Genomic DNA, 23,820 nt, shown 5'->3' with positions numbered 1-23,820 from the left:
AATGTTTATAAATTCTACCAGGCAGTTTGTTAATGAACACTGCAAACACAACCAATGAATTCTAAGCATCCAATCAGTGAAGAAGGGTAGAGCATACTAATCAAGCACTGATCTCTTTTGCTGCTAAAGGAAATCTTAGGTACGCTCTTGGGTGTTTTATTTATTCATTTTTATTTATTTGTATATAATTGTATGTTCAAATACATGAAGTAGAGTGTAGTTGTATCTGCCATGTAATAGGTAAAGGCTGTTTATTCGTGCTTGTCAATTGGGATAAGCCAGCTTGCCTGCTGGCACTATAAAATTCATGAGGGTGGCAGCAGAGAACAGTTTATATAGTGGTATAAATTCACTTGTAAAACTATGGCTATTAAGAGCATGAGCTTAAATAACACATCTTTTCTACAGTTAGAAATCCATTCTAGTTTTGCTATAACTGTGTAGCCACCGGTGTTACAGAGTGTAAATGATATTGTAAAAGGTACAGTCATTGTAATTTTTTTTTTTTTAATTTTATTTTATGCAATGTCAAGTTTTTCAAGCCAACATAGTAACCTTGGTAGGATTTTCATGCTGTGTTGGGGTAAGCTGTGCCAATCGTCTTCCTGAACTGACTGCTTGTGTATTTGTCCTATTGCAGAATAAAATACTTGAATGCCCCAGAGAGGGGCAGAGAGGTCACATTACTGGTTAGACAATGTCATACAAAAAATAAGCACTCAGGTATTATGCAGTCACACCGCATGTCCTTTTGCTTTTTGTTTTTGTCTTTACTGGCTGGGTGTTAAAAGTTGTTCAAAAAAAGTTCATTAGAACCACCTACCAGACAAACCGCCTGGTAGCGACAGATTTTAAGTGAACAGATTAGAACGGCATCAACAACATATAAAACGCTGGGGAAACTGAGACGTTACGTGATTCTGTTTTGCTATCCATACATTCAAAACATTTAAAAATGTAAGAGGAGGAGCCAACTCCCCTCTCATGCTCTGAGGAAGTTAACCGACAGAGAGACACGGAGAGTCTCTCAGCTGAGGACATCACTTTTTGCCTCGCTCATCCGGTGAGTTTCCATCTCTATAAAATAATTCCTTGCTCGAATCCCATTCACTTATAGCTTGAGTCTGATTTACAGGCTAAATCTGTTTAACAGAGTCCTCTTACTAGCGCATCGATGGGAAAACAAACCATTTCTCCAGCCCCAGCATAGTTTAGGAAGTGGATGGATTTGCATCAATAAATAAAATCTAGACACCTCGTTAACATACATGCATATATAAGGTTTGTTCAAAAACTTTCCACTTTCCAAAAACATTCCATATTCTCAAGTTATATTGAGTATCATTAAAGAAAGAATGATAAACTATTATAGTCAACAATGACTGATATAAAAGTAATGTTTCAGTTGTTATTAGTGAAGGAGCATCAGAATTAATTGTGTTTTACCTAAATGAGGATGGAACAACAGCCATTTTAGGCACTACCAGGGCATTCGGTTCAGTGATTTACAGTGACACAGTGTTTGTTTTTTTTCTTCTTTAGGATGGGATGGAAAAGAGTTTTTTATCTGTCTACTTGCTTGGTAGGTGTGATTTTTGGCACTTTTATTAATTCACTCACCCTGTTTAAACTAGTTTAGTTAAAAGCAGTTTCCTGAGACAGTGATACTGTGATACTGTGATGATAATTCAGCTTCTGTGAAGAGGTACAAGATGAAGAAGCTCCATGTGTTTGTCATTGATTTAATTTTTCTTTTGTTGTGTCTTACTGGACCCAATCAAAACTCATGGGACGTTATGGAAAATATTGTGTTTTGGGGTTTCTCCTGAAAAGTTTAATTCAAACCATGCTTTATTGACTTTGCAAAACAAATACCAAATACCAAACATCTGTAATGAGTGAACATGTAACTATCTTTTATTGAAATATTAGACAACCTCCATTTCCTTAAACTTGTGTTCCAGAGAAGCATATTGTCTCATGTTCTTATATTAGGCCCAATGCAGGGTCTTTAGAGTGTTATAATAGTAGGGGAAATGAATTAAATTTAGGCAGTTGAGTGTCTTGCACAAAAAACATTGTTTCCACCACTGTATGAGTCACATACATTGTTTGATTTACAGTTTTTTTTTCTTATTTTTTTTTTTAACTAAATCTTCTTTTTTTTATTGTAGTCTTCAATGTGTCTCTACTGCGGCAAGGTTTATCTGAAAACATCATTATCAATGGAACCAAGGGGAGCTCGATGTCTCTGGCTGTGCCAACACACTGTCAATGAGCCATTTCAGCCAGAGCAAACCTACATATACTGGCAGGGCCAAAATAATTCCAACACTGTTGTACATGTTTACTCAAGGGGAACAGAAGAATATCAACACCAAAGCAAGTCATTTAACAACAGGACTAAAATCTTTCCTGATCTGTTATCTTCTGGAAATTTCTCACTCATCATTGAGCCGCTGATGCTGAAAGATGACCAGACCTCTCTTGAAGTTGTTTTTATGCAAGGAAACAAAGAAAGAGAAAAGCCCTGCCAGTTAACTCTGTATGTCGCAGGTATGGTGCTTGGTACTTATCTGTTTATGGCAAATAAAAAGCTGATTAAAGATGTTGTTATTATAATAGCATTTCATGTACAATAAACTTTATAAAATATGTCAAATGATCATGATAATCCACACCGTTCTGTTAGTGTCTTCAGAGGGAGCTGTGTTAAATATGATAAATGGCCTCAGGTCAATTGGATCTAATGACTACAAGTTTGCATATGAAAAAACCTTGAGGCTACATTAGCTCCTACTAGCATAACACACCGCTAAGCCAGTTGTCAGCTGCATAGTGGCCCACTAAGTGTGTGACAGTGGTGGAGTGCAGTGTTTGGTGGGGTACCCATTTGCTTTATAAAATTACTAGATGTTTCTGATATTTTATAAATTCATTATTAATTTGCATTTTTGCTCACCTTCCTTGTTAACCCAAAATTTACATGAATGTTCAATTATTTTTACACATGAATAATCTTGCTAAATTAATCCTGACCCATCTCCAGTTCCTTTCCAGGAACCTGAAACTGAGATAAACCAAGCAAACATGACAGCAACCTGCAGAACAAAGGGAGGTTACCCTAAACCTGAAATCGAATGGAGCTCTGGAGATGGACGAACTATACTTGAAGTACAGACCAAAATGACCTCTGAAGAAGATGGCACTTACAGCGTCAGCAGCACTGCTGACATCACAGGGTTACAGAAAGTGACCTGTAGAGTTTACAACCCAACTTTAAACCAGACTCTGAGTGCAAGTAAAGACATGACATCCTCCATAACTCCATTTACAGGTACAGTAGTGTATTGCATTCACTCAAATTAAACAAGCAACATATTATAATTAGACCTGGATGCGGTACTGTAAGATAGTTGTACTTGTAATTATGAGATGGATAACATAGTTTGTGTTACACCTAACACAACCTATAGCTGTTAACATTTGGCTGATATCTGACTTCCATAATCAAACTTTATTGTTCAGCACCTTTTCTATAAGTTAGTTCAAAGGGCTTTGTAATAGTAAAACAATATGAGACTTAATGCACTTGAGAAATGTAAAAAAAAAAAAAATAATGCAACAGTACATCAAATAAAATTGATATTTAAGAAGAAAACATTAAAACATGAATACAATAAAATAAATGATTAAATCAAATAAATGATATACTTAAAACATTAAATTAAAAGCCAGGCTACAGAGGTAGGTTCAGCATCAGATACATTCATTAGATAGGAGAGATCAGTATCCTCTGATTACAGGATCATAAGAACTCAGTAAGTAGTATTTTTTTCCTCTGGTCAATGCAATGCACCTCTTTGGGCTTTTCGCCTTTATTTAGATAGGACAGTGGAGAGGAGACAGGAAACAGGGAGAGAGTAGGGGAATGACATGCAGTAAGGGTGTCGATCTGGGGATGTGGTACCCGCCCCAACCATTCAGCTATGGGGGCGCCCCCACCCTTACTATTATTCATAGTTTCTATGCATTCAGTCAGTGATAGCAGGGTTGTCTTCCTTCAGTAAAAACAGTTTGCCATAGAGCCCCAGAAGGAACAGGGAGAAAAACTGAACAGGGAAAAATAAATAAAGCTCAATGTAATTTCAATTAATCTGGTCCAAATATCCATCAGGGGAACAGGTTTTGTTCTATATTTGCTTACCCTTTGCTAGTTTAAGTCATAGTTTAACAATACTACATCTCATGTTGTTTTTCATAGGTGGAATTATTGTCATCATCATCATCATCATCATCATCATCATCTTGTGACTGTTCCGGGCTGTGTTCTGATCTATTATAAGATAAAAAGTAAGTGTTGCTTTTAATTGTCATTTAAATTTGTGATGCAACATACTGTGCTTTATAGGCAAACGATGAATGCTAAAAGGAAAAGACAAGTGCTGAGTCTATATCGTAAGTATAAGAATGTGTCCACCAAGGCATACAGGACAAGTGTGTTGCTCATGTGCTGCCATACCATATCCTTTTTTCAAGGGCAAGTGATAATAATAATGATATTGCAGTTTTAGGAGGCAGGAAGAGTTTGGGTGGCAAGCCCCATATTGAGGGTCAAAGCATTGAATAAACTAAGGCCCTCCAACTGTGTTAAAAATGGTCTGATGTTTATATACAGTCAAATACAGACATCTACTGTTCTGCTCTGGGAATTGTTCTTGTTCAAAAAAGGCACTTATATAAAAACTGAGCAATTTCAGACAGGCAAAAAGGAGGAGGATCCAAACAGGCACACCTGAGCAGTGCATGTTCATTCAAATGGATTTTGCTTTAATCTGTGGTGTGAAGGCTTTAAACAAGTGAACAAAGCTGACAGGACTTGGAAGACAAGACGCAGATCACAGACTGAAAAGATCAAAAACGCAAGAGCAAGGTTTACAGAAAAGAGGCGAGTGTAACTTAGCAGGGAGGAGCAGGGTCAGTTTGCTGTCGAAGGTGAGAAACTCTGTGAGGGGAACTAGTGGACAGGTGTGGAATGACAGTACCTAGTATGCATGAGTTCAATCGACTAAATATATGTTTTTAGGCTGTATTTTGTGGTGTGTTGGAAGGCCTTACACAACCAGCTGCTGCCACTAATGTCACTTTCGACCTTCACGGTGAATGCCTGGAGAGCTTGGTACTAGATGGTTAGGAAGCATTTGATTCAACAGTGCATAAGTTTGTCATTCCATTATTGTTGTGTTATTGAAATACATTTTTGTTTTTGCTTTAAAACAAAAAGGGTCTGGAGGGGAAGGCGGCAGAGAACACGAGCTCCGAGAGCTTCAACAGAATGAAAGTGATCCTGTCTGACTCAACTTTGTTGCCCTTAGCTTAGGAACTAAGGAATTTTGGTGCTTTTTTTCAACATCCCAATCCACTATGATCCACTAAATGTTGGTTTCTACTTTTTACCATCCTGTTTTGTTTCATCAACAAGGTTTACTCTACATAGTTCTCAAATACTGATCAGCAAGGTTCCATGTAGTCATTTAGTTATATTTCTTACACTACAGAAATGAAAAATGTGGATTTTGTAGAAATGCTCCTACAATTAATGACAAATGATGATGCAAAAACCCTTGAGAATTGCTGTACATGTTGTTCCCAGATGGAATTCCAATTGCATAAATTATGTATTATAGTGAGTAATCTAGTTTAAGTAATTCATCAGGAATGTACATTTACACATATTTGATTGGTCAGTGCAGTGTGACATGAGGTGCCACCCTCTGTGTGGGATGGCAGGATGTAATTGTAATATTTATGAGATACTCTTTTGCTTGTCTCTGCCACAAGATTTAGAATTTCTAGGGTTTAATGTCTCTCTATGTCCTATTGCCCCCCCCCCCCCCCCCACACACACACGCACATATTATAAAGACAGATTTCAAACATTTTGCTGAAGCAGGCTTTTCTTGGTGATTTGTTCTCAGTGATGTCATGAGGTTATGTGCTATTCCTGACACCAAATTAGCCAATAAGCCATTTCACAAATGTTTTTAACTCTATAGAACTACAGGGTAAAAAAATAGATTAAAGCCTTGTTTTACATCTGAAATCTCAGCGATGTGAAGGTTAAAGGATGTTGCATGGACAAAAGCACAAGGCTTGAAGTCCTCTACAGACTGCCAGATTTTTAAATGGTTGAGAAAATGTGTCAGGGCACCTAGAAATGCTAGATCATGTGATTTTGTTGACACCCTGTCCAACTTCAGTGGTAATCCAGCAAAGTTCTGGAAAACAATGAAATCACTAAAGTATGGGATGGTTCAGGCTTGAGCCAGCCCTCACTAAAAGCTTTATCAAAAAGGAAAGTTTTAAACCACCAGTAAGCTTTCTTTCTCGGAGCGCAGAGGGATAATAGGGTACTTTGAGCTCTTTAGTATACAATATGATCTCATTTCCCAGTTAATCGTGCTGCAGCGTTTTGGATCAATTGGAGAGTCCTTAGAGACTTGTAAGGGCAGCCTGATAAGAATGAACTCAAAAACCTAAGATTCCATATGGTGGAGCTGGAGGCCAGGGCAATGCCATCAGTGTAACTGGTTTCACAATTATCTTCCTGGCAGAACTCAAGGAATAGTTGCAGATGGTCATGAATCTGGTTTTCCCTGAAGATAAAAAAGGTTCAACACTAGGTCCTCTCCTTTTCACATTGTACATAGATGACCTGGGCTCATTGAATAGTGACAGTTCCATTTATTATTATGCTGATAGTAGTAGGTTACTCATCAGTGCCCTCTTGACAAAGCTCTGTCTAATTTAAAGTCCAAATTTCTGGCTATTCAAAATGTTCTGATAATTAAACTTAAGCTTTTACTAAATCAAGATAAGGCTAATTAAATAAGTGACATCTTATAAGTTAGATGAAAAATTTGAGGAACTTACTACAAAGTTTAAAATTTAATTAGGTTTCTCTTTTAGAGGCAGCTACAGTAGAATGCAGATTTTTAGCAGTGCTTGACTATGCAAATGCGATTCATATACATGCTGCTGCCCACACCCTCAAGCTCCCTGCTGCTGTGCACCAGAGCTGTCTTAGATTTATTACAGGTGACTTAGGTCACTTAAAATGTGAAGGGAAGAGCACTGTTCTTTTTAATTTATAGCTGTGCTCATAAGTTTACATACCCTGGCAGAATTTATGATTTCTTGGCCATTTTTCAGAGAATATGAATGATAATACAAAAACTTTTCTTTCACTCGTGGTTAGTAGTTGGGTGAAGCCATTTATTATCAAACAATTGTGTTTGCTCTTTTTAAATCATAATGACAACAGAAACTACCCAAATGACCCTGATCAAATGTTTACATACCCTGGAGGTTTTGGCCTGATAACATACACACAAGTTGACACACACGGGTTTAAATGGCTACTAAAGGTAACCATCCTCATCTGTGATCTGTTTGCTTGTTATCAAAGTGTGTGTATAAAAGGTCAGCGAGTTTCCGGGGTCCTGACAGACCCCTGCATGTTTCATCCAGTGCTACTACTGACGTTGCTGGATTCCGAGTCATGGGGAAAGCAAAAAATTTATCAAAGGATCTGCAGGAGAAAGTAGTTGAACTGTATAAAACAGGAAAAGGATATAAAAAGATATCCAAGGAATTGAGAATGCCAATCAGCAGTTTTCAAACTCTAATTAAGAATCAAAGAATCAAAATGAGGGATTCTGTTGAAACCAAGCCAAGGTCAGGTAGACCAACAAAAATTTCAGCACAACTGCCAGGAAAATTATTCGGGATGCAAAGAAAAACCCACAAATAACTTCAGCTGTTTCAAGATGCACAATAGGGAGGCACTTGAAGGAAAATGGGCTGCATGGTTGAGTCGCCAGAAGAAAGCCATTACTATGCCAATGCCACAAAGCAGCCTGCTTACAAAACACTTAACAGCACAGAGACAAGCCTCAAAACCTCTGGAACAAAGTTAGTTGGAGTGATGAGACCAAAATTGAACTTTTTGCCCACAACTATAAATGTTACATTTGGAGAGGAGTCAACAAGGCCTATTATGAAAGGTACACCATTCCTACTGTGAAACACGGAGGTGGTTTGCTGATGTTTTGGGGATGTGTGAGCTACCAAGGCACAAGGAACTTGGTCAAAATTGATGGCAAGATGAATGCAGCATGTTATCAGAAAATACTGGAGGAACATTTCCACTCAACAAACCAGAAGCTGCACATGGGACATACTTGGATGTTCCAACATAACAATGATCCAAAACACAAGGCCAAGTCAACCTGTCATTGGCTACAGCAGAAAAAAGTGAAGGTTCTGGAGTGGCTATCTCAGTCTCCTGACCTCAATATTATTGAGCCACTCTGAGGAGATCTCAAACGTGCAGTTCATGCAAGACAGCCCAAGAATTTACAAGAACTGGAGGCTTTTTGCCAAGAAGAAATGGCAGCTTTACCATCTGAGAAAATAAAGTGCCTCATCCACAACTACCACAAAACACTTCAAGCTGTCATTGATCTTAAAGGGGGCAATACATGGTATTAAGAACTAGGGTATCTAAACTTTTGATCATCATTCATATTCTCTGAAAAATGGCCAAGAAATCACAAATTCTGCCAGGGTATGCAAACTTATGAGCACAACTGTATAAAGCCATCCTCACTAAACTACCATTTCATTCATCATCACTTTTAAGACTCAGGAATATGATTCTGTACTTACTCACAATAATGTACTGTATTACTCTGGGTATTCCATATATGAATTCATGGTGGAATAAGCTTCAGAACTCCCTTAGATTAGACAAATTTTCATCCTTAGAACTGTTATATGTTTTTATGATGAATGCTTCTTTTTCTCTTTATATATCTGTTTTATCTCTGTGTATTGCATTTCCTGTTTTATTATGTTATTTTTTCATATTTTATAAGTCATTGTGTCTGTGCTATTTTTTTGTATAAGATTTTGTATTTTTACACTTCCTACACTTGTTTTGGTTTTCACCATTTTGAATGAGAGCTTTGCTCTCAGTTGGTATTTACCTTTTTGGAATAAAAAAAATACAGTAGCCTAGTTCACCTGATTGTGGATCTTTTTAAAGCAATGCTTTAACATGACAACATTCTCTTATGTAAAGATTGAGAATGAGGGGTGTGGAGACAGAGACCAAACAAAGACACCTTTTTTTTAAAAATCAGTTTATCATTTCTGGACAGGTGTTGGAATTTTGTCTGGCTGTGGTGTCCATCATACAGCTCTGTTGCACGTTTACCTGCTGGCTGAGGATCATCACCAGTATATTCGAGAGACTACAAAAAGAATGATGCACTATCATTAGGATTTGACTGCTTTCATTTTCCATCAAAAAGATAGAAGAGTGGTAACCTTTTTAAAGAGTGCAAGTTGTCACTATAATGTCAACATTCACATCTCACATCTCTGTCAAAAAAGAGATGACAATGAGAACAGTCTTGTGGAAACTATCTCAGGGACAAGTAAGAGTCACCATAGCACTCCAGAGGCTATAGTGTTTATGCTACTTTCTCATGTGAAATGAGTACAATGACAGTTGAAGTGGTCAGGAAGAAATTGTTTTTCTTGGTTTTATCAAAAACCAAGAAGGACTCATCAGCTCTTAAAAACCCATCAGCAGGGGGAGATCCTTCACCAAAAACCTTTGATTATAGCAGCATCATCTGAATGGCATTGGTAGTTCAGAGCTGTCAGCCCTAATGAGAGTTAGTTTTATGGTCCATGGCAATGGTGACCTCTGAGCTCCTTCTTCATCTTGGGGAGTAGGTAGTGGTCTGAGGGTGCCAAATCAGGTGAATAAGGGCAGGTATTTAGTTCAAATTAGGGATGGGTGATATACTGTTCATATACCAGAAAATTCTCCAAAGAAAGAATTAGTCATCCTATGATAATAATGATAAACTCTAGTTGAATGCCATATTTGTGTGTGTGAGAGCAAGAACAAGTATCATGAATCCACAAGAATCTAAAATATAAAACATATTCTGGTTTGTTTAACACTTTTTGTTTACTATATAATTCCATATGTGTTCCTTTATAGTTTTGATGTCTTTAGTATTAATCTACAATGTAGAAAGTGATAAAAAAAAAAAAAAAAACACTGAATGAGAAGGTTTTTGACTGGTACTGTAAAACAAATGACCAAAGAATTTAATGTTAGAGTTGAGTTTCTCATCACTCCTTTAACCAAGAAATTAGATTAGCATAACTGATCATTTACTTAAATCAGCATGATGAAGATATCATATATCACATCAAGACAACTTTTTATGTCTATCACTGTGGTTAGGACAAAACAACCCCAGCTCCCAAGCATAAAATGGCTTACAAGTTAATGTCAGATTGAATAATGGAGTAGAAACAAAAGTCCAAGCTGCTTTCCAGGACAGGGACAGGCTGGTTTTCACACCTCTACAGCCCACTGCTGATGTCTCAGGCTAAAAATACCTGAGAAGAACCGATGGCTTTCCCTGCAGAGAGGACAGGCAACAGTTTGTCACGCTGTCATATTTCCTGCTGGGGACAGGGTGTTTTCATAAAGCTGTACATACTGTCACTAGAGAGTGGCCTATACAAGTTCAGGTCATGTTGCTTTAGAAAAGTTACATTCCTGATATACTGGAACAAAGTAATATCTCCAAATTATGTGAACAACTGATCAAATGAAACAAGAAAGATGCCACTTCTAAGGACAGCTGCCTCAACTTGCTTTTGTCTTTAATTTTGTCACATTTTCTTTTAACGGCATGCAGTATTGAACATTTTCTTCATCATGGCCTATTAAAAAGATTTTTTCTGTTGCTTCAATGAATGAGCAAAGCTGTGATTAGATGTCCTCTACAGTCTTGATGAGCCAATTTCCATCTAGCCTATAGAAAGTGTTGTTTTTATTCTAAATCAAATGAACCTGTTGAAAATAATAAACTGCAATGAGGCTCAACTTGATGAGTGGCTCTGTTGTTTTCTGTCCTTTAATGGTGGGAAGCTTTAATCAAATACCATTTTAAAGCACAGAGTACAAAACCAATTAGTCCCGCGGGCTTGAAAAAGAAGGAGGGGGAAAAACCATCTGCTTCCACCAGCCTTGGTAAGCTCTACCCACCACAGTACACTCTGCGCGGGCCTCCACTACAATATATTACACCACATGTTTCATCCTGCATGACACTTCATTTACCAACTGCTACTGTGTGCTAAACCACAAGAACAGCTGCAAGGGAACTGTATTCAATCTCATTTTCCACTGAAATGGACGTCGTTATGCAGAATTTATAGTATTCATTATTTGGCCCAGAGTTACAACCAAGCTTTTATAATGTATTTAAACGCAAAGGATTGAAGGTAATATTTCACAACCTGCTATTTAATGATGTTCTTAACAAAATAATTTTCTTGTTTGCACACCTACAATAGTGACCCTTTCATCAAGTTTATTCTGAAAAATTAAAACTAGGCATCTGGGAAACTAGGTCTGGGCACCTGTGTTAAACCTGAATGTATAGAGATTTAAGTTTCCTAGACTGCTCTGATGTTGGCAGTGGATGCTTGTGAAATAATTGTCAATGAAGATGGGAGCACTTCCAGTGTGGAGGAGGCTCACAACACTGCTTATAAACCCGACTTATCTCACTGGAGAACATGACAGGGTAGTAGTTTTTCCAGCATTCTTTACAGTGCAAGGTGTGGCAGCTGTAAGCAGATTTGTTGGTGAACCATGAACAGCAGCTCAGCAGCAGCCCACTCTGAGCTCAAGTGGTATTTCTGCAGGGGGAAACAGATGAGGTTGACTCATGAGCCATCGATTCCCCCGCTCCTCCTGCTGCTCCAATCCACTGCTCTGCAGTTGTAGCATGCACACTGTAACCACTGGGTGAATGGACATTTCTCTTTTCACAGTAGAGAAAAGTGGCTTGTGTTTATTTTCGTTTTTGGATTATAGTTATTTTCTGCTCCAGTAAGAGAGTAAAGCTTAAATCCCCAGTGACATTACACCGTTGCCAACCACTGCCATGGGTTTGTACAGGTTAATCTATTCCCTTAACTTCCTTTAACTCTGTTTATCAGTTGGTTCCAGAGTTCAGTTAAGAGAAAACAAGCCTTTTCTCTTGTAGTCAGTGAGAAATACAACAGTCATGCAAGAAAGAGTTTTACATTTTTAGCCATGCTTATACCACAATCAGAGAAAAGCTTTGATCTGTCCAATCTTGGTTTACATCCTGCCATTATTTCTGGTATAGTTTGATGTGGGTACGTGCAGAATGCCAAAACACCCCTGCATGTATAAAGTTATTTTGGTTATGTGGGGAGTCTAATTCAGCCACAAAACACTGCAGAGCTGCAGAATTCCACTTGTCCCCAAGTCCTAAATGTAAAATTTTGCAACAAGGGGTAGAAAATGTTCATCATGAAATATGAGGAAAAATAATTATTCAGCAACAAAAACTATATAATTATTCATCCAGTTTTTCAGGTTTAAAGAGATATAAGGTTTCAGATAACGTATTTTTCTCTTACTCCATTATTTTATTTATGATTTTGGTCATAAAACATCTTTCTTTCTCCATTGTCATTATCTGCAGGGTCATCAGTTGAATCCTTTAATGTTAGCCCAACCAAAAATTCTTAATAAATGCACTAGGCTTTGTTAAAAAGCAAACAAGCACACTAAAGGGGACTTAAGTTGCATATATTATTTTCTATGTACAACCCCTAGAGTGACAGTAGCTTGGCATTTTTGTTATTTGAAAGGTTGAAATTATCAAAGTAACACTGCTCTGCCTAAACTTTACACAGTGTATAATTTTATCCGTATTGTTTCAGAGGATGTTCTATCCAGGAAGACCTGGGCATATTATTTTTCTATTAATTGTTTTAAAGTTAAATTCTATGTTACCACAATCTTTTGTTTTGCTTCAACAGGAGCACTATTATTTGTGTCCATCTTTGATTTTTTGGTTCAGTTATGGAGAGAACGGTGTCTCTGAGGATCTGCCTGGATCTCCTGGACCAGATTGTGGTATGTCCACACATTCTTGTCTTTGTTTACTGATGAAGTGCTGCCAAACCCTTTGTTTTCTCATTTGCAACCTACAGCACAGCAGACACAATTACAACAATTATTTATTCTGCTGAAATAAAAATAACTGTAGAAGTGTTTGTGTTCAATTAAAAATGAATAAATACTGGCTGCATAAGTGTAAATGTGTAACTACATTGCTATGGTTGGTGCTTGTTTTCTTTGGGTGTTGTTTTTGTATTTTTTAATTTTGTGAAGCCCTGTGAAAGGTGTTATATTAAATACACTTTACTTACTTACTTTATTTTGCTACTTCCCAGTACACTGGAAATGACGCTGGTACTGATAATGGTACTCTAATACTTAAGTACAGTTAGAGAGGATTTTTACTTTGTTATTTTACAACTCTGGCTAGAACCAGTGTATTTTTGGTTAACAGCTAGAGCCAAAGCCCAGAACTATTCAACTGATCAACTGAAAAAGCCATCTACAGAGTCCTGCCATGATATTAACAGAGTGAATAAAAAACCATATTCTCACCACAAAATCTTGAGCCCACAGTGAAAGCGCTAACTCTAAGTGAAATCAACAGACCCCAAGTTTGCAATAAAGAGCAACAGGAAAAAGTCTTCTACAATGCAAATCTGTATTTTTCTAAATACAATAGTCTATACTTGTAGAGGTCAACAGATTATGTTTTTTGATGGGTGATGCACTTATCACTGCTTGTGACTGTATTTTTTTTTTATTTCAGTTGTTGGGAAAAATGCTGTTGTGAAATAAACAGTAAATTTGGCAAAGGATCATTTTAAATAGCTGCTGTGAAGGATTGCCTAGCCACAGTTTTAATCCAAACACACCTGATTATGCAAGTCAGCTGTCATGTTGTTTTAAATATTACATACTATATACACCTTTGTGGAAACTTCAGATCTCAAACACCATCAGACTGAGTTCATATTTAGTTGTATTATTTGGAATATTTGCAGCTGCTGTCAAAACTATTATTCCTGTGAGCAGATATTCAGTTGTAATCAGTCATGAGTCCTTGATGCTTTGCTTCTTTCAGTAAAAATAAATGTATCAATTTTAGGCAACTTTGAACTTTTTCCTATTGGTATGATGCCGCCACCTTTATCAGCAGCTGTAGTCTTCTTGCTTGTAGTTCTCTTCACAAAGTCAGTCACAAAGGAAGCGGCAAGACCATAAAACTAGTACTGATTTTATTGATACTATTATATTATTATTTCAAGATATTGGGAGGTTGTTGAGAGTGATGGGATGCCCACAGAAAATATTAAATAGCACTGGAAAGAGTCTTGCATTTTTAAAAAGTGTAACATAAAGTTATTGCACTGAACACTGCCTGTAGTTGGACACAGGAGGAGGTGAATAATGCATCATGTTTCTGACACTGACACTTCTTTCCCCATGTATTTAATGCCCCATGGATGCTCGGAAAGATGCAACAATTAACTTATTATTTATGAGGAATTGATGCAGCAGTGTAATCTGCTCGAGGCAAAAACCATGTCACTGCAGACTATAAATGAGTTCATTATGCTTAAAAAAAGGATAAGTAATAGAAAAAAAAACGGTCTTTTTTGAGCCGAGCAGATAAGGAACAGAACATAATTGCTTCCATTGTTTACTTAATTGCTTCAATAACTGCTACTGCCTGGAGTTACTTATTTCTTACATTAAACACAGTGCACCGTAATTGAACCAGCATGATAGCAGCTGCTCTGTCAATGTGCTGTATTAACACTGCAGCAGCAATAAGAAAGCCATTTTGCTGTTGACTATATTTCTAATGCAATACAAGAAAATATACTGTATAGCATTAAACTGAGCTGTGATTTCAACATGATCATGATCAAAAATTAGTTTCCTGTTGGAAACACCAACATCTAGATCGAGCTAAGGATTAGGAATAGGGACCTGTTCTTTACATGTGGTTTAAAGGTTACCTGTGGAGTTTTCTTGTTAACAGAAGTTTCTGGATGTATTACTTACATCCATGTTCTACTAGAAGGCAGTCTTCTTCTCTTCTCTGCTCTTCTTCTGCCTCGTGCATTAGCATAATAGCATGAATCAACAGCAGAATACGTATCATTATCAGATTATATAATGGCATACCAAACCATACTCTTGGTTTGCCTTGCCCAAGAACTGACCAAGTCTGTATTGTCTCTGCAACACACACCTTGCACAGAAAGTGCATTGATCTTTGTAAACAGAAATGACATATATGTTTATTTGCATATGCAGTGTTTTTCCTACAAAGAGAGTTACAAGGTGGTCGCCTCTGTTAAATTTTTTGCTGCCTCCAGCTCTCAACAAAATAGTCAGACAAATTGTCTATAAACAGAAATAATTTAGTTCTGAGGCTACTCTCCACTACAAGTGGACGCCCAGCTGGTTAACTCTGTTCATGAATCTACCACATACAAATGCATATGGTTACAAAAAAACTGTGACGTTTCTTGTAACCAAATAGTCACAGTCAAAGAAATGTTTGCAGTATTGTTTCTTATATTTTTATGTGTGTTTTGTATGTCTAATACCCTTGTTTATTTTTGGAAACTAGACTGTAATTAACATGATTTACTGATGGGTCATTCTGTATACAACATAAATAAATGCTCTCTTTTGTAATCATCCTAATGACTGACTTTTTAGCTGTTTTATGCATTAGATCAATCAGTCCTTTTTACCAGTTTAACTATCTTAAAGCATCAATAGAACCCATAAAAGACAGTTTTCCACCTGCACAAAAAGTAACAACATCTACTGTGTTATTGAAAGGTTATTTAAGTGTCAAAATGACTTTATTACATTTTCCATATAGAAACAACACTGAGATGCAAATAAAAGGTTCTGTTCATGTGACATTATATTATCCTCTCCTTTAGTGGTAACAACACCATTCTGATATCTGATACCGATATGTAGCAGAGTACACTTACATCCTATTGTCATCAGCTGTAGTTTTGTGCACTGCCAGTATCTAGAATGACTTTGATTAGCATTTTTGTGTTCAGAGCAGAAGATTATATTTTATTTACAGTTTACAAAAACCCAACACCAATACACCTACCAGCAGTTCTAAAGTTCACAAATTAACACATATGCAGTGCACATTTTCCTCCTGCTTCTAGCTTTAATGCTAAACTAAGCTAATGCACAGAAATGGGAGTGTTAATGACCTCCTTTTCCCCAAAATGCTCAACTCAATAATTTTTTAAATCTTACTTTTTAAATTACTGATGACTCACTTACCACAATACAAACTCTATGGGCATAGAAAAGAAAAAAAACACAAACTCTTATTAAAGGTTTGCTAATGTTAGCAAGGGTAAGAGGCTGCTGTGTAGTAGACATTACTGAGGCAATTTGCATTAGGTTTATCTTAGTCTGTTCATAAGCACAGTGATGTCATCATCACCACCAACACACTCACAGACTTATCTACCAGATAATTCATTCTGAACTTATTTTCTCAGCCTGATGTACATGGTATCCTCATCTGTTTTCCCCTTAATATTATAATATTTTTGGTTTCACACTGAATACTGTTACCCCTTTTAAATGGTCTCTGCCATCAGTGGTGTGATGTTGTGCACTAAAAACAGTTTTTTAGAGTCCCTTTACTTTCTGTATCATAAGGAACACCTATGTGATGTTTATGCAGTTTTACCAGCATGTTGATAGGTCACACCTGTCAGATACATGGGTATATTTTCATGAATAGAAAAAAAAATCTGCAGTTGTTTACTTCAGCTGGTGAAAAATAAATTTATGCATCACTTTAAAATGTTTTCTGAGTATGGTATGCGGTCGTGGAAAGCTTTCAGAGATAAAGTAGAGGGAGGCTGACTACTCCCTTGTTTTTATTTTCCTTTCTACATTGAAATGGTAAGAATTCATTTCCTTTGCTGTGAATGTTTTTGAACTCTTGAAATATTTATGGATATGCATTATTTTCCTGCTCAGATGTTTTATTCATCCCCATGAGGAAACTAAACTAAAAGCAAAATAAAAGGCATTTCTAGTCCAACAAGCTCTAGTTCCAAGTTTTAAATATGACAAATATAAATGTATTAATAAGGCAAAGTGCTTCTCTGCTCTGCTCAGAAGCCTTACCACGGTGTCTGCTGAACCAGCGAGCATCTTCTGTATTCTGCTGAAGAATACAGCTAAACATCCACTGTCCATCTTCAGCATAGATTTAAGTATCAGTAAGTGGTTGGAGTTCAGAAATGAGCGGTTTCTTCTCAAGGCTCTGCTGAATCTTCCATGATTGTACTGAATGAAATTAAGAGCTCATCAATGCAGTTATTTTTATGTGTGTAATAATAAGTGACTAATTGCACACACAACCACAAGTTTAGGAAAACTGTTCATTTGTACAGAACTGCCATTGTGTGCAGTGATGATTAAAAATGTTGAAATGTGGTTTCTGTTTGGGCAGGTTGACAGATATAGTCATTAACATAATCAAAAAGTGTTTATTATGGAACTGTGCTCCAATAATAAAAAAGATGTCCATGAACACATCATGTTGCAAGGGGATAAAGTCAATAATGTTCTAGTTTTTATGGCTGATTTGTGTGTGTTGCCTACAGATGACAACACTCAATGGTCCTGACATTGTTTGCTTAACAAGTAAATACATATATACACAATAAATACATAAGTGACTTAAGTAATGAAAATTTGCAAAAAAATCTATTTTAGGTTTTCAATTTGTCATTATGGGGTGGATGTTGATGGATGTTGATTGGCAATTTTATCCATTTAAAATTTAATCTACAGCTTAGTAAAGTAATGCAAAAAGTGAAGAGGTCTGAATACTTTATGGTCCCACTGTAATATATATCGATATCTATTTTATATCTATATCTATATTATGTCTATATTTATATAATCTATCTATCGGTATGCTTTACGCATTTATGCAATCAGAGATACATTATGCAATTTATAACATCATTTCAACACACTTCACTATCTTACAAAACTATGACACCTCAAACAAGTGATTGCAGTCAGCCCCAGACTCAGGTTTAAGCCAAATGTTTAGCTTGCACCCTATAGTATGCAGATGCTAGTAAGATGCAAGTAAAAATTGCAATATAAGAATGTAAAACTACTTCATTACAAATAAAAACGATTAAATAAAAAATGTAATTAAATGAAAGCAGGTTTGCAGGAGGCTGACGTCTATCCCAGTTCACATTGGAAAGTCCCTGAGTCCAATCACAAGACTAAAACATACAGTATAGACAGGCAACCATTCACACTCACTGTCACCACACCAACCTAACCTGAATGTCTTTAGACTGTGGGAGGAAACCACAGGTACGTGGATAAAATTCAAACTCTGTCCAGAAAGATCACAGAAAGAATCTTGCTGTAAGGCAACAGGGCTCAGCGAAACTGACCCTGCACCTGACACATTGTCCTTCATTCTGTACACACCTACACAGGCAGTGGAAAACATGTTCCATCTCCACACAGAAAAGCCCTGGCCGGCAGGTTGGAATTCAGAACCTTCTTGCTGTGAGACTATTATTGTTATCATTGTTATATTACTATAATTATATCATTAAATTGTTGATGCTGATGCTTGAAAGCAAAAGTAACATTTTACTGTTAAAGATGGTTAAACAAAAGCATTTTATGTACAGTTAATTTTGAAACCAGAGGGTCAAGATAAAAAGAATAATCTCATGATGATTAATGGGGTTAGAAAGAAGGAAAAACACATTTTCCTACACAAATTGGTATTCATTTTAGACCTCCAATCTTTGCTTTTTGCGAAATATTGAATAATTTTACCTCTTACCCCAGACATCAATCAGTCCTTGACATGAAACCATCTGAGAGGTTTGATGGTATTGCTAACAACCCATAGACCTCACCTTTTTTATTTGTATGTCTGACTGTTTCACATTGTTCCACCGACTGACAGTTGTTGGTGGTAATGCACCACAACGCATAGTAATGCTCTAACAAAACTAAAAAGAACAGGAAAGAAGATGACTGTAAACAAAGATCAGTTTGGCAGATGTTTTATATGAAGGTGATGAGTTTGTTACACACAGACGCTTTTGGTGAGAGACACCTGAATGTAAATGATTTGGTACCATCACGCCACAGCTGATGTTGAGAAAGAACAGCTGAAACAATAAGAATGGCAAAGCTGACTAAGAGCAGCTGAAGCTGATGAATAAGCTGAGTCTGACATATAGTTAACAAGATGGCCTTTGTTCAGAACCAGTCTGGTAAAATGTATATTTTGCCCCACAAGTGTTTAGAAACTAACTAGAAGTTGGCTCAGTATTTAATCCATCCACCATTGTTGTTCTCTGGTGCATTTGTCTATTCCGTTCTGTTTGTTTATCAAAAGTTTCTGAGAATGTGCTTTTTTGTTCTCAGCCCTCATCAAGTGAACTAAACTACAGGTGTGAAAGAGACCTTAGGGAGTTTTCACAATAACCTGTAATAAATCCGGTTTAGTACAGTTTAGTTGGGCTGGTGTGAAAGCCATCAATCAAACCCTGGTCTGCAGACTCTACTGGGATTTGTTACGGTCTGAGTGCAAACAGACCTACCACCATATTTTTTATTATTCTGCATTGGCAATGGCCATGGCCAAAGGCATTATATTAGCAGGTTTTATGTGTCCATATGCTCATCTGTCCCATTCTTATGAACGTGATATCTCCATAACACTCTCAGGGAATTTCTGGCACAACCATTCACTTGGACTCAAGGAGGAACTAATTAGAATTTGGTGGTCAAAGGTCACTGTGACTGCACAAAACATGTGTTTGGCCATAACATAAAATTCACACATTAACTGTGACTGGACTGGTTGGCGGGATGCAACCTCAAGGCAGTAATTCTAACTGATGTGATTTTAGCATGATTTGAAAAGTTTAACTACTAACATAGTTAACTGTTCAGGAAGCAATTATATAATTGATCTGTATAAGCAACGTTTATTTAAAATCACTTGGTAACCATGGTAATGTGTATCGGTCCATGTGAGTCTATTTTCCCTGATCAACTAGACAAAAGCAATTAAAACTGCTTATATATATATATATATATATATATATATATATGTGTATGTATATAGTGTGTGTATGTATGTATGTATGTATGTATGTATGTATGTATATACACATCTTTAGTGACATTTGGGAGGGCCACCTGATACATGCATTGTTTGACAGGTTGGAGTTACTTGTCAGCCAGTCTAAATTCATGTGTATAGCTCTTGATATGGTTGAACCAGACCAGAACTAAAATAGGATGAAATATCCTTTTTCAATTCCTTTTTCTTGAACTACAGGAGTGAAAGCACCCAAGTCCCATTGAGACAGAATTAAAATTAACAGAGGTGTAACAGGCTGGTCTTGGAACAATAACCCACTACATGTATATTCACAGGTTGGGGCTGTGTTATTTAGCTATTTTCATGATGTTTAGGTATTTTACTGTGGACAGACAAATCTACTAAAACAACATGGAAGCAATCACTCATATCAAGTTTTCTTCAGTATCTCAGTAATGCAGTGATAGTTGTCTGTGCATCCATGAGCAGACTGCAAACAAAGCTACTAATGGCTACAATAATTCACTAACATTTAATGAGGACATTCTAATAAGCAAATACAGGCCAAAAAACACATTGCTCAGAAGAGAGTATCAGCATTAAACTATGGGTGACATTATCACAGACCATTCAATGAACTCTTGCTCTCCTGATAGTTTTAATAGGTTCATAAAAAGCCCTATATGTTGTTGCTAACATGTTTGATGATTAATCCCTAATTTGACTTCCTCTATTCTTACCAAAAAGTCAAGTTGATCTAAAAAACAACAACAACAAAAAAAGAACAAAGTAGAGGGAAAAGCAGCTCTAACTTAGATATCCAATTTAAAATAGAAGGATGTGGTTCTGGTTGGGATTTAAGTGACATGAAGAGCAGCTGGTTCACAAAAAACAGGAGGTCATTGCATTTATTACTGGGGTGGGCGTGAAATATGATGCACATATGGTCTAGACAGGAGCAGCACAGCACCCCACATCCCCTAGAGAGATAAATCCAGTCTGAGTGGGGTTTAAGTATTGTTTTTGTGTAAAATAAACAAAACAACAGCAATCCTCAAATAAATATACTGTATTGAACAAATAACAACAGGTGGCAGAACTGCCTTTTGTTTGACTGCACTGTTGGCCTGGCTAACTCCAGAAATAATAGACCTAATAAAATCAGGTTAACAAAGTTTACTAATGGGACAGAACATAAAGGTTCTGTATAGAGAAATCCAAAAACCCTTGTTATTGCTGATACCTATGAACTGCAGCCTGTGTCCACTTGCGCGCATACTTGCAGTCCGTAAGTAGCCAGGCGTGAACATCCAAGTTCCAACTCTGTCAGTCTCACTACCAGCCCTCACTGTGTGTTTGCTGAGGGTGCATGAGTTGCAGTCCAACCATGGTGATAACATTACCAAGCAGACAAGCAAAGATTAGCTGTAATTTAGCTACACTACAGGGATCCAGCATTAGTTTGTTCACTGTTGAAGTAACCATTGCAGGCTTGTCAATTTATCAGCCAGACCAGCCCAGGGAATTTGGATGAATTAGCAGATGTTATCCACTCAATTCACCTTTTCTACTAATTTGTCCATATTAGCAGGCAAGCTGATGTTAGAAAGCATTAGCCAGCTAAAAGCACAGTATCACAATACATTTCACAGACTTTGCAGTAATGTTAGTTCACCTGGCCAATAGGAGAGCAAGCTTGGGGTTGGTTTTGACCCCCAAAACCAAATGAAGGTCCCTCCATAAATCAAATGCCCTGATGATGTTGACCCTAATTTCCCCCTGACATCCTTCCAATTCACATTTGGCCTAATGGGCTTAATGAGATAAAGTTTTCTGTTTTTTTGTTCTTGCATGGAGTTTGTGTTGGAGTATTTCCTGTGCTGGGGGCTGTTTTTTTCGTAATGATGACAGAGTTCCAAAGCTAACAATAGTGCAGTGTTTTTATGTCACGTTACAGGCTTTTCACACATTGGCAATAAAAAAGCAGTTATTACATGTAAATTGTCCCAAATTCTTACTTACAGTACCTTCAACACATTTATCAGGTTTGTCAGTCTATGAGCCAAACCATAGTGAGAGTCATCCATCGCTAATAATCAACTGGCTGATTTATTGCATGTTGCAGAACTGAATGACAATAAAACTTATAGAAACTCATGCAAATTAGGCACTCATACAGTAGGCAGTGTTGGGTCCTCATCTTCATCTACAACATCCAGCACTACTAAAAAGAAAAAACAAACAAACAAACAAACAAACAAAAAACAAAGCAAATCTTTCAGACCTGGTCACCTTCCAACAATAGGAACAGTAGCTTCACTCTGACAGCATCAAACACACCTACACTGCTAAAGATTGAGCCACTTGTTTGTCCTGGAGTATTAAGACAAGGAACACGTCCAGCATCTTCTGTAGTGTTCCTGGAGGACCTGCAGGAGACAGAGATTAGAGGATGTAAGTAATCCATCTCATCCATCTGTTAGTCCTTTACATGGGAGACGCACAGTATAAGTTCAGCCCATGAAGCGGACGTTGTGGTCAGATGTAGTCCTTCCTCATGCGGTCTGATGTAGTCCTTCATACTGTTTGTGAGTGGGGCTGCAGCTCTATCCTGTAGTCTGTGTCCATGCTGTGTTTGTGCTCCTTCTGCTTGATGCTGTTGTTCTTCTGGACATGTCTCTGCTGATACAGGAGGCGTGTCATCACAGCCAGAACACACACTGTGATGAAGACCACCGCTGTCGCCACACCTGATGAGCAGCAGGGGAGGATGCATTAGTACAGTGAGGGTTGTAACTTGAGACAATGCAGAATACCTTGGTTTATTTTACCATGAGGATTGCATGATTAAGATATTATTGCAGATATACTGTATATAAACCAAAATAAAATTGCATTTTAGTTCATTTTCCAGTATCACTCACAAGTAGGTGACCTCAATAAATATCAGAAGTCACAAAGTGGCTTCTTTGTCTCTCCTGGACGTTATTGTTACCCTGGAAACACTCTTGTTGTTGTCTGTGCTATTTGCAGTGCATTTCTGTATTTGGCTGTCTTGTGTGTATTTGGTTGAGTTTTGTGTATTTGTGACATATTTTTGTTGTTTTGTTGTGATTTAAAGTTCCAGTGCACTGAGCTGTCTGGACCACGGTACATACCAGACACAGTAACCATGGATGTGCACCAGAGTTAAATAGTGAGGGGCTGAGGCAGGCTAACAACCACGACCACACTATGTCTAATCTAGCATGGTTAATCGAGAGCCTGGGCCAACTGGGAATGTTGTTGTTACAGGTGGGTAGCTAACACAGTGGCAGCATTGCTAGTCTTCATCTCTGGCTAGGGAAAACTGTTAATGTTAGCTTGAGTAAGTATTTGTACATGAGGGTGTATTGCTACCCGTAAATATTGGTACTCAATTTGGCAAACTGTAGCATGTATAGCTACTCTTTACAGTTAGTGGCCCAAATCCAGGCTGGTAAGAGCAGTTCTCCTGAGGAAGATTTGCACTTAGTTTGGTGGACAGTTACACTAGGTCCAGGAGGACTGTTGAGTTGAGAGATATGACTTGTAACTTCTGCTTGTAGTGAGAAGACATATGTGTATTATGGGGGGGTGTTACAAGGGGAGGGTT

General features: G+C 37.4%; 2 protein-coding genes across 2 annotated transcripts in view; one reads left to right on the top strand and one right to left on the bottom strand.

The window, feature by feature from the left end:
* The first annotated feature begins 1,003 nt into the window (after positions 1-1,003).
* On the top strand, positions 1,004-5,949 carry LOC108897126 (CD276 antigen homolog). The gene is made up of 5 exons (XM_051072644.1): positions 1,004-1,063; positions 1,543-1,582; positions 3,050-3,337; positions 4,265-4,353; positions 5,285-5,949. The coding sequence occupies exons 2-4, from the start codon at positions 1,549-1,551 to the stop codon at positions 4,312-4,314; spliced, it is 372 nt and encodes a 123-aa protein (XP_050928601.1). The 5' UTR covers positions 1,004-1,063; positions 1,543-1,548; the 3' UTR covers positions 4,315-4,353; positions 5,285-5,949.
* A 14,430-nt stretch (positions 5,950-20,379) lies between these two features.
* Positions 20,380-23,820, bottom strand: part of LOC108897160 (contactin-associated protein-like 5) — a 41,747-nt gene continuing 38,306 nt past the window's right edge. Inside the window, 1 exon segment of the mRNA XM_018696626.2 lies at positions 20,380-22,936. Within this exon segment, the coding sequence (XP_018552142.2) occupies positions 22,764-22,936 (173 nt within the window). The 3' untranslated portion in view covers positions 20,380-22,763.

Source organism: Lates calcarifer, linkage group LG1 (genome assembly GCF_001640805.2).
Source record: "Lates calcarifer isolate ASB-BC8 linkage group LG1, TLL_Latcal_v3, whole genome shotgun sequence".
In the NCBI taxonomy this organism is placed as follows: Eukaryota; Metazoa; Chordata; class Actinopteri; family Centropomidae; genus Lates; species Lates calcarifer.
This window is presented reverse-complemented; position numbering and strand designations above follow the sequence as displayed.